At 40.4% G+C, this 12,264-nt stretch overlaps 1 protein-coding gene across 1 annotated transcript; it reads left to right on the forward strand.

Annotated features, from left to right (window-relative positions):
• Positions 1-780: 780 nt before the first annotated feature.
• LOC136479570 (disease resistance protein Pik-2-like) lies at positions 781-11,485 on the forward strand. Its single transcript, XM_066477395.1, has 3 exons — positions 781-1,830; positions 3,630-4,283; positions 9,593-11,485. The coding sequence occupies exons 1-3, from the start codon at positions 781-783 to the stop codon at positions 11,483-11,485; spliced, it is 3,597 nt and encodes a 1,198-aa protein (XP_066333492.1).
• Positions 11,486-12,264: the final 779 nt, after the last annotated feature.

A 12,264-nucleotide genomic window follows, 5' to 3' on the forward strand; every position in this document is an offset into this window, starting at 1 on the left:
TCTACTTCCCGATGACCGCTCTAGCATTCGTAGGACTGCACTGCGTACCTCGCGAGAATTAATGGTGGTAACACACACCTGCTGCCTTCAACATTAGTTCTTTGGTGCATTTGGTTGGGTGTGCTATAGATTTGTTGATAGAAATAGTGGTATCACACACCGGCTGCCTCTGGCCCTAGTTTTTTGGTGCATTTGGTGCGTGTGCTATAGATTTGTTGATAGCATTGGCTATTAGTTTGTTCGTTAGCTTATTTGAGTATATTATGTCTGGGTTGCTCACGTTTGATTGTGTCATGCATGGTCTATGTGATGTCTTATTTCTGGATTAAAATTAAAATATACCCCAAAATGAGTAAATATTCAACATATATTAGAATGGTGATGCGTGCAAGCAAGTATATGAGCATCTGAAAGAAAGAAAATAGCTAGTTCCAAGAAATTCTATTGCCGCAAAGGCAATAAAGAAAAAAGAAGAATATCGTGCGACATTAGGCAAGTATAAAGCAGTTATATCTTGAAAGCTAAGGTAGGTGTAGTGTTCCTCAGGACAGGAAGAATATTTAGCTTTCGTCCTGAAATTACACAGCATCACATGCCGTGAGCTTCCACTGCACTAAAGCTCAGGAGGCCCAGAGAGAGAAGAAGGAGAAGAAGATATCATCAATCGACTACACATCTCCTGCATCATTGACGAACACATCAGAATTCGGAGCCACAAACTAAAAAAATACCAAATTAAGCGACTTCTTGAGAGCGGAGCGGGGAGAGGTAGCTGGAGACATGGAGGCAACGGTCGTGAGCGTTGGCAAGGCCGTGCTGGATGGAGTTCTTGGCTGCGCGCAATCCACCGTTGTGGAGGAGATGAGGCAGCAGCTCGGCATCGAGCGCGACGTGGGCTTTATCACCGACGAGCTGGAGATGATGCAGTCCTTCCTGATGGCAGCTGACGAGGAGCAAGACCAGAAGAAGGTGCCCACCACCTTGGTCAAGCAGGTCCGGGATCTGGCCTACAATGTCGAGGACAGCCTCATGGATTTCAAGGTTTATTCAGAGGTGCAAAAGTCTTCTTGGTGTTGCTTCGCCCGCAACCTGCATGACCGCCATCGCATCGCCATGGAGTTGAAGGAGCTCAGGGACAAGGTAGAGGAAGTGAGCAGAAGGAATCATTGGTACCACATTATCAGCGACGACTCCAAGCATGAGGCTGAACAGGGCCACATTGCCAGGATGTGGGGCATTGACAAGGCTTGGCATGAGACCGTGGAGGATGTAAAATCACCGGTGGACCTTGCTCAGCTGATCAACAGCGTGGAGATGGAACTTAGGGTGATCGCGGTGTGGGGGTCAAGTGGTGAACTCGGTAAGACAACCGAGGTCAGGAAGGCCTATGATGACCCGAAGGTAAAAGCCAAGTTTGAATTTCGTGCTTGGGTAAGACTGATGCGCCCTTTCAATCCATATGAATTCATCGAGAGCCTTGTGAGGCAGTTCTATGTTAATTCTTATCAAAAGACTGGTAAGGCTCAAGAAGGAACAACTGTTGGAGCAAACATTTTGCTGACGATGGAGAACATGACACAAAGTGATTTGGTCCATGTGTTGAATGAACTAGTGAATACCAAGAGCTACCTGATAGTGATCAATGACCTCTCAACGATAGAGGAGTGGGATTTCATCAGAACTTACTTTCCTGACAAGAAGATGAGAAGCAGAATTGTCGTCAACACTCAAGAATTTGAAGTTGCATGCCTATGCACGGAGCAGCCATACCAAATGTCAGAACTAAAGCAATTGTCGCCAGATCAAATTCTCTACCTGATCCACAAGAAGGTAAAAGCTCTGAATCTTATGAATGTCCATTTTACAGTCTTCAACTATTGGTATAGCTAGAGATTATGGATCAATCTTGATGTACAAAAACAGACACCCTGACTGATATCACTAGTCTTTGCGTCACTAAAGTTTGTCATCTCGTCGTCCAAATCATCTATTCTTTCTACACCACTTTAGGCGATTTAATGAATATATGCAACCAGCAAGCACCCTTCTGAATCCATTTTGGGATCTTCCATTCTGATATGGATGACACTCTTCTTATTACTTTGTTTAATTTTCCTCTTCTTACTTGTTTTTTGACCCAATATAGGCCCAGTGAATAGATGGATGAGACTTTTCTTGTTACTTCTTTAATTAACTTTCCTCTTCTTACTTGTTTTATGGCCCAAACTAAGGGCCAGTGAAAAACACCATAAATGTTTAAAGCAAGGCATATTTTAATGTCTACTAGGTGACCTTTTCATATGTCATCTTGCAAAAAATTTGCTTCATCTAAATGTAAAGTTTATTCCCTAAAATTCTAAATCGCTTGGGGTTCCGAATCCATGGCGAAACAATGCCTTTCCAAACTCCTCTATTAGTTATTACTTTCGCATGAGCTTTTTACGGACAAAATCAAATCGTCCACAAAACACGTTCCAATGGTGCTGGAGCAGCTTCTGCTAGTTCTGGGAAGGAGTGTTGTTCAAGGGCTCAAGGTGGTCAGGGAGCCCAAGACTGAGAAACTGGGAAGATGATACTAGTGGACATGTGATTCCGATTCCGCTCATGAGAAATTTATGAAGAATTCTTTTCCCAGTCTCTATTGAATTAGCTGTAGTCTCAGTCTACCTTGTTTTTTTTTTTTGAATTCAAACTTGGCTCTCATGGCCTAGTATTAAAAGACCCGAGCTCAGCCAAATTGCGAGCTACCAGTCTACCACACTGTTTACAAATTCAGGGAGGGGATCGCTCCAAACAGAGGATTGACCCGGGTCCCAACTCATAGCAATTCTAGCAATCTCGTGCGTAGACGAGTTACAAGATTGTGGCACAATTAGAATCTTTGTACAAATGAATTGATCCGTTAGAAATTCGCGGACACTTCGAAAGAGAACTCCTCCCGCTGCTAATTCTCTGGAGTATGAAGTGATTGCTTCTCGAAGTTGGCTTGAATCTGTCTCCAGCTCAACTCTCGATATACCAAAGCGTTCAGCCGATTCCAGAGCAAACAAGCACGCCGCCATCTCCATTGCTAAACCATCCAGGGCTGGGCTAATATTCACTGCACCAGCTAACATCGGCACTCCATTATGATTACGGATGATAAAGCCACATGCACCTGCACTGTCCTCCTTCCTAAAGGCCCCATCAACATTTATTTTCAGCTGATCATAATCAGGTGGCTTCCAGACCTGGCATGGCCGGGGAGGACGTGCTAGCTGTGTCTCTCCATTCTGGATACCTCTGAGTAGTGAGTACAGAATATACCACCCAGGCCACTTCCTGGCTGGTCAGCATCATCTCACCTGCATTAACTTTGTTCCGAACATCCCACCACTTCCATAATAAAATCACAGTTCGGAGGCATAGATCAGGCCTGAGCCCGAGGATGGTACGAACAAAGGCTTCCGACGTTTGTATTTTCAGAAGCTTTCCCCGTATCTCCTCAAGTTGCAGCTCCTTCCAACATTGCCGAACCAGCTTACATTTTAAAAAAAGTGTTACCAGCTTACATTTCAGTCTACCTTGTTTATATACTCTGAAACAAACAAAGTGTTAATTATATATAATTGCACTACCTCTATATACAGATACAGATGTGGTATTCAGTGATGCCCACTACCTTAACAATTGAAAAGAAGCTTGGTCGGTCTCTGTCCAAGACGAGGTCAGTAACCCCTGAAGACATTGTTGTCGGGCGATCGACAGAGAAACAAAAGCTTATTCATTTACTTGGTCAGCCAGATGACGACAGTCAGGGCTGCAAGGTGATCTCTGTTTGGGGAATGGGTGGTATTGGGAAAACTACTCTTGTCAGAAGCGTCTACCAAAGCCAACAACTTGATGGCTGGAAGCGTGCTTGGGCAACTGCATCGCGCTTTTTCAACAGTGATGCACTCCTTTGGAATCTAGCCTTGCAGCTTCAGACAAATATTGAAGAACAAGACTCAACTAGAGCTGACTCAGTGAAACTGAAGAAGGATATTAGAGAAATGGGACACCAAGAGATGACTAGCTATAGTGAATTATCTGGACTTCTTGGGACTCAAAACTGCCTCATTGTTCTTGATGACCTATCAACCACCGAAGAATGGGATTCCATTAAAAGTATATTTCTGAAATCTAAAAGGGTGATAGTCACCACAAGGGAAAAATCTGTTGCAGAACATTGTTCTGAGGAACACAATATCTACAATCTTGTTGGCATAGAAGATGACGCTGCACTTGACCTCTTAAAAACAAAGGTACTAATATATATCTTTTAATCCCTCCTTCTTTATTAAATAGTAATCCCTATAATATTCTCTTGGAGACTGAGTGTCTTAAAGCTCGTGCCTAAGAGTGTTTATTCAAGATTGGTAAAATTGGTTTTGACTTCATTCAAGATTGGTTAACTTGGTTTGCATTTGGACATCTTATCTTTCTAATACTAATTAGAAGATCCAACAGAGCCTCCAGATTAATTCTCACCTTACATGCTAGAAAAAACATAAATACTACAAACTACCGTAATAACAATAAGAAATATCTAGCCTTTAATTTAGTAGACTCTAATCATAAATACCAATAGCGACCACTAGATTATTCTGTTTTGTTAAAAAGTTACTTACCTCTACCATTTTGAAAAATACTTAAAGTACATCCATATTTTTTCATGTAAATTACCTACCTCTGTTATTATAAAAATAATTTTAAAAAACCCCTAAATTTGTTTATAAATTACCACTTTAGTTATTATTGAAGATCATTAAAAATAACCCCCTAAATTAGCATCTAAATTACTCACCTCTACCATTATGCAATATAATTTAGAATATCCCCTCACTTTGTATTTAAATTACCCACACCTCCATCATTGTGAAAGGTAATTTAAAATGGCATGCTAATATTGTTATAAATTAACCACATATGCTATTATGAAAAATAATGTGAGATCAATTATATATTTGCATTCAATTTACCCATAATATATAGAGTAGCAAATTTTAATTTGTATATAAATTATCCACCTCCGCTGTCATAAAAATAAACAAAAAAAACTCTCAAATCTGCATATAAATACTAATCTAATCTACCACAAAAAATAATTCATTATCTATAAAGTACGCTATATATATTTCTAAATTACATACTTCTACCATTGTTAAGTTAAAAGTAAGAATAATATTATGCTTCGCCATGTAGACTAAGTAAATGTATAATTAAGATAAATTTTATTTTAATGTTTGACCATAAAGCATATATATGTTTCTACATTACCCACTTTTATTAATATTAATATATTAAAACTTGACTAAAGTACACATTCATTCATGAGAGATGAAGATATATGTTATCTTTTAGCAATCATGAAAAGTATTTTCTTAAAAGCTCATTTACTAATGATAACAATAAATTATTAATACATTTTAACAAAAATGTTTCACATATCTACATTGATAGTATAACCATTACTGCACATATAATTCTTTGATTAGAAATTCAAACATATTGAGAAGTGGGGATGTTAGTGTAGACCACATTTAGCTATATCATCATGGCCTTTGGAATTCCTTTGGAGCAATTAGTCATTATATAGCTTAAATATTAATATCCTCGTGAGACTAGCAGTGCTACCCATCCAAGAGTTCCAAGGTTTGCCACTGATTTAAGCAACGTGGTGTAAATGACTCTTTATACCATTGTAGTACTTAAGATTGTAGTCTATGACCTAAGGTCCTTACTTTTATAAAGTAAAAAAGAGTATTAACATATACAATGAGATAACAGTTTCAATTTAACTTGAGGATTTTAAAAAATCTGTAGCAATTTATAAGACTAACATCTAAAAATCATAAATTAGATTCATGACGTCAAAAAATATGGGCTGTAAGAGTGGCCACAGTTTAAGCTAAGGTTTTAACTAAATTTGAAGATATAGAGAGCTTACATGCAAATGGGAAAAAACTATGGATATTGACGAACAATAATTTATAAGTTTATTCAACTAGACAAAGACTACAAAATATATATTGTACCTATTGTGTTTAGAAAATGAACAAAGAGAAAAAAGAATACAATTCATTAGAAGCAATATTTATTAGTTAGAGGTATTGAAAAATAATTAATGCTTATTTCTCTTAAAATTCTAACCCGTGTGAGGGGCAGGGTTGATGCCCTAGTGATTACTAATTGGAGGCCACGAATGAAGCCACATATTAATACACACAAGACATGCTAGAAAAAAGATAAATTATAGAATTCTCATAAACTTTAGAAAGATGCGAGCATCAATTTGGTATACTCTAATCACAATGGATAGTAATCGCTATTGGATCTATTTTGTAGAAACTTTCCCACCTCTGTTGTTATTAAAAAACAACGCACGTGGCCCCTTAAATTGACTTCTAATTACTGACCTATACCATAAAGAAAAATAATCTAAAGTAGCACCCATAAAATTTACATATAAATTATCCATCTTGCCAAATGAAATATAATCGAAGGAACTCTTTAAATTTTCATATAAATCACCACTTATTCCATTATTGAAGTTAAACCAAAATATCTTCGTAAATCTAAACCTCTACTATTACAAAGGATATTTAAATTATCATAAATTACTTCTATAGATGTTTGTAAATTATCCACTTCTATTGCTGTTAATATATAAAAATTATCTTGAGTAAACATACCTGATGTGCCATTAGCTCAAGCATACATGCATGCATGAGTAGTCTATGTAATTGTTTCCTTAAGGACTCATGTACCAATGAAATTATAAATTTATGTAAGTTGTTACTTTACACAAATTTGAGTATTTAAAATAAAACATGGTAACACATATAAATTGAAAGTATAATTTTAGACACCCTTTTTTTTTGTAAAAAACAACTACACTATATATTTTGAAAGCAAAATTTCAAGATTTTAAGTAGTGTAGAAGGTTAGTGGGGACCATAGGTGGTTATAGCCTCTTTGGTTTTTAAGATTTCTTTTGAGTAAATAGTGATTATTTGGTTTAAATATTGATATCCCCTTGACGTGAACCGTTGCCTCCTCCGGTATTTGACTTTAAGATCTAATCGATTTTGATAGCTATGGTATAGGCTTAAGTGATCACTTATGTCATCATATAATAGTTAAAGAACGAAATGCATCATGGGTGTCTAAACTTTTTCTATACACTCTCATCTTGGTCTATGAATTCTCAAAATGATCATCTTGGTCCTTCAAAGTGTGAATTCAGGTCCATGATTGGACCTATAGTGAACTTAGAATAAACTATTTGAAAACACGAAGGACCTAGATTTTTGCTTTGAGAGTTCATGGACGGAGTAACATCTTAGCTCACATAAAGTAGTTAGAGTACCATAGCATAGCCCATATGTATAATGTGTTAGAAAATCACTATTACAAAAAGCATTTGTAGAGACAAATGGGGAGCCTCTATAGAGTCGGCTGACCTAGGTGCCTCTACCAGTCCGTCTCTACAAATAATCAACAATTTGTAGCAGTTGTTTCCAACAAAAATGATTTGTAGATGTGGCTGAAAACAAGGCCACTAGAAATCCTTTTCCACAAATCACAAATCGAGTAAACAAATCAATTTTTTTCCCAGGTAGCCCCCATGCGCGTGTGCAGTTGTTAGGATCAAAGTCACAACCTCATGCCTCAAACGTTACTCCCCTTACCACTATGCCTCAGAATCATTTGTAACTAACATGGTGTTTTTGGTTCAACTAAATGTAACGTAATTGGATTACAGAGGGTAATGAATATCGTTACTGTTGTTTGGTTGGACTTGTCCCGATATTAGGTACCCTGTAATCCAATTACAGCCTATTCAATTCTGATCCCAGACATCCCCAAGCCTTATCCAATACCGCCGCCGCCGCTATAGGACTAGGGCGCTTCCTCTTCCTCGCCTCACGATTCTATAGATGCAGCCGTCGTCGACGAGGGGCTTCAAGTTCAAGATCCACGTCAACTCCTCCCTCACGTGCTCTACGGTCCAACAGCGAACTCACGGCGCTCCCCACGAAGTTGGCGACCCCAATATGTTCGTCCTCCCCACCCCTGGGGACAAGCTTGGGCCCGGATTCAATGTCGCTGCCGCTACATCCACCGTCCCTGTAGTCGTGAGGAGGTGGTGGTGGTCCTTGTGGCGCCTGATGTCGTGCCTGGCAGCGGCGGTGCTGTCGGGGGCCGTGATCGGAAGAATCACGGCGGCCACCGGGAATGACAAGGCCAAGGGCTGATGTGGTGGGAGCGAGGTGGACCTGCACATGCTGCTCGTCGGGGGAGCGGCTCCAGCACCAGCCAGGTTCGTCGCTAGGTGAGCGTTGCGTTCGTCGCTCCCTGAAGATTGGTCGCTCAGCGTCGTTGTGCACAGCTGATTCCATTACCGTCCAAATCCAAACAAAGTCCGTGATTTGATTCATTGTTTACGGTCCCAGGGTAATTCGATTTCATTTACATTTGCGTTTACATTTGCCAACCAAACAGCACGTAAGTGTCAAATACTTTCCTTTTGTATTCACTTTAGTGAATATTGTAAGACATATTTGAGACATTAACAAACTCAACATAAAAAACGTTTCAATTGGAATGTTCTATATCACCTAGGTCATTTGAAAAAATTAAAACAAATATGAATTTCAAAATTAATTAATCTTAAAGCATAATTTTTGGATGCTAAATGATTTCAAATGAAAATGTATTCAACTACAAAGTTTATCTCTTTGAGTGCAACAATTTTATTTAGGTAATTTCTCCATCTGAGTTACTTTGACAAATTCAAATAAATGAATTTAAAAAATATGAATGTTTAAATTGAATTTCTGGAAACTAAGAAGTTGTAGATCCATTCTAGTACTACAACTTTGGTTTAGACAGTTTCTCCATCTGAGGTCATTTGAAAAATTTAAGAAAATTGACTTTCGAAATCAGAAAGCTTTAAACAGATTTTCCGTGCAATAAATGAATTCAAACAGAAAAGTTGTCAACAGCAAAATTTTAGATTTCTTCTAGTACTATAACTTTGGTATGAAGTTTATCTTCATCCCACTTGATTTGAAAACTTATGAATTTTACTGTGCTCTACCTATTTTAAAAAATGCCTCCAATTCTAGAAACCGACTTGTAGAGGCGAGCCGGCACAGAAACTATTTTGAGGGGTGGATTTTGACTGAACCGTCTTTGTCAAAAAATGCTTCCATTGCTAAAAAACATTTTTGTACTAGTGAATAAAACATGAGGGTGCACAAACATAAATAATTTTTATTAGTTGTAGGCATTAATCATGAACTTCTAATGCATATGTCTCATGTAATCCTAGCCGGTGTAAGACCGCGGGTTGATATAGACATGTACAAATAATTCAAAGTGAGTTCTTCAGAGAGGTTGAGTAACATTTTTATAGGACAATAATGTTAGTAAGCTACATTCACGTTCTTATTAACAAGCTCATATAATCTTATTAAGTGAAACTTGTTCATTATCTTAACTTCCGCTTTAACATTTATCGTCCATAGACCTTAATTAACCAGCTCGAATTATATGATTTATTCAGGTATTTAGCGATGCTACAAGTTTTGAGTTGCATCCTCGTATGCTGGATCAAGCTAAACTTATCCTGAAGAAATGTAAAGGGCTGCCCCTTGGAATATCAACCATAGGAGGTTATCTGAAATTTAAGCCTAAAACTGCAATGGAATGGAGGAAGCTGCATGATTCCTTAGACAAAGAGCTGCAGACAAATCCAGCAGATCCCAATAAGCTAATAAGCACAGTCATTACACGGAGCTATGATGGTCTGCCATATCCTCTCAAGGCTGGTTTCTTATATATGTCCATTTTCCCAGAACAACATATAATCCAGCGTAAACGTCTAGTGAGGAGGTGGATCGCAGAGGATTACGCAAGAGAGACGGAACACATGAAAGCTGAGCAAGTTGGATACAAACATTTTGATGAACTCGTCGATAGGAGTATGATCCTACCCATGGAAGGAGGAAGAGGAAGGAGTGGTAAGATTGATTATTGCCAGCTCCATGACCTCATCCGCGAAATCTGTGTGTCAAAGGCAAGGGCAGAAAACCTTGTTTTGACACTAGAGGAAGGCTGCAACCTGCGCAACACTCGATCAAGGCCTCAAGGGGCAATACGGCATCTTGCCATAAGCAGCAGCTGGAAGAGAGACAAGGATGTAATCCAGACCATACTGGACCTTTCGCATGTGCGATCCCTGACTGTGTTTGGAGAATGGAGATCATTCTTGATATCCAACAAGATGAGGTTCCTCCGGGTGTTGGATCTTGAGCACACAACAGGACTAAGGGACCATCACCTTGACAAGATCGGGGAGCTGATCCATGTAAGGTATCTTTCTCTACGAGGATGTAAATGTATCTTCAGACTGCCGGATTCAGTGGGAAATCTGAGGCAGCTTCAGACGCTGGATGCCAGGGGTACACGTGTACAGACGCTGCCAACTTGTGTCACCAAGCTTCAGAAACTAGAATACCTCTACGCATCTGGTTTCTTAAGGAGAAGACAAGAAGAGTACAAGCCACGAGACGGTGCACTTGACGGGCATGCCATTGCCATGGGTGGCATTGAAGTGATTTGCTTGGGGCAAAGCAGACGGCATGTTGCCGAGGATGGTTTAAGCAGGCACGGCATGTGCAGCCGGTATCATCGCTACCTGATCGTGCACAAACAGGATGCCAGCAAGCTCCGCGGTGTCCAAGTCCCCAGAGGAATCTCCAAACTGAATGCCCTGCACACGCTGCGTGTTGTCAACGTCACGCAGGGAAAGGCTACGACGTTCCAGGAGCTCAGAGAGCTTACTCAGCTGCGTAAGCTTGGAGTGACCGGTGTCGGCAAGAAAAACTCTGAGAAGTTCTGGCTGGCAATTGGCACTGGCAGACATTATGGGCTCCGGTCTCTGTCAGTGTATAACCCATCCGTGGACGACGAGTTAGATGGTTGTTTGGGTGGAGACCTGTTGCCGCCAAAGCGCCTGGAGAGCCTCAAAATGCATGGCAAGCTGGTCAAGGCAGCTGGATGGATCCATCGGCTCCAGAATCTATCCAAGCTGCAGCTAGAGAAGGCGGAGCTGAACCAAGATGCCTTAGAAGCCATCGGGATGCTACCGAATCTCGCAGTCCTGCGCCTCAGGGACAACTCGTTCGTGGGGAAGCTGCTTCGTTTTCAAGGCTCGTCTTTTCCGAGCATCTTGGTGCTGGAGCTTGATCTGCTGATAGAGTCGGTGCGGTTTGAGCATGAGGCCATGCCCAAGCTGGAGGTGATACAAGCCTACAGGTGCAAGCAGGTGAAGGAATTCTCGGGGCTACCATTTCTCACAAGCCTCGTGGAGATTCGCCTCGACGGTGACGTCTACCGAAGAGTGCAGGGGCAACTCGCAGAGCTTCGAAACGGTGTGGTCTTGAGGCTATTGTAAACTTGTACTACTAGTACTAAGTTGTAATAACTGAAATTATGAAATTTACGGGTGACGCAGTCGGCTCGACTATTCCTGTATAAATCCAAACAGTGCCATCTTTAAGCTGCTAAGCCTGAGACACTGAGCAAGGTGCATATAGTATGCAAACTTTGCACTGCCGCGCTCGTCGTCAGAGCAGAGGAGCAGACTCGGATCATCCACGAACACCTGAATTATGGACCAAACCTCGACGGTAAATGGGTAGTCTTTACAAAGATGCGGCAGAGTTTCTGTATTAACCTTACAGAGTTTGTAGATCAGATCATGCATGTGTGTCCAGTACAGTTTCTTTTGCACAAATTGTTTAACCTAAGGATTTTTCGATGTAGCAGTGTCCAGGTGCGACATTTTCTTTCAGCCTCTGATTTTCATACCTGCATTATCTTAATCTTATTGGCCGCTTGGATCCTTTCTGTCAACGTACAAGTATTGCTTATAGGATAGCTCTGATCGGTTTTCAGTTTCAGTGCGTCCGTTGTGTTTGTTGTTGCCTTGCCGACGTCCGTGTCCGTCGCCTGTGACTCCACCTGTTTTAGTACTCCCATGTCCACCTGTTGTATCAGTTTGAACCCATGAATCGTTCATGTCGCTGTTTTATCTTACTCTCCTGGAATGTCCGCGGCCTCGGTCAAGATGATAAATGTGTTGCTGTTCGTGACAACATTGCCAAATGTCATCCGCAGCTGGCCTGTCTCCAGGAGACAAAGCTCAATACCATGAACGATCGCTGCGTTCCC

The sequence above is a fragment of the Miscanthus floridulus genome, chromosome 9 (assembly GCF_019320115.1).
Source record: "Miscanthus floridulus cultivar M001 chromosome 9, ASM1932011v1, whole genome shotgun sequence".
In the NCBI taxonomy this organism is placed as follows: domain Eukaryota; kingdom Viridiplantae; phylum Streptophyta; class Magnoliopsida; order Poales; family Poaceae; genus Miscanthus; species Miscanthus floridulus.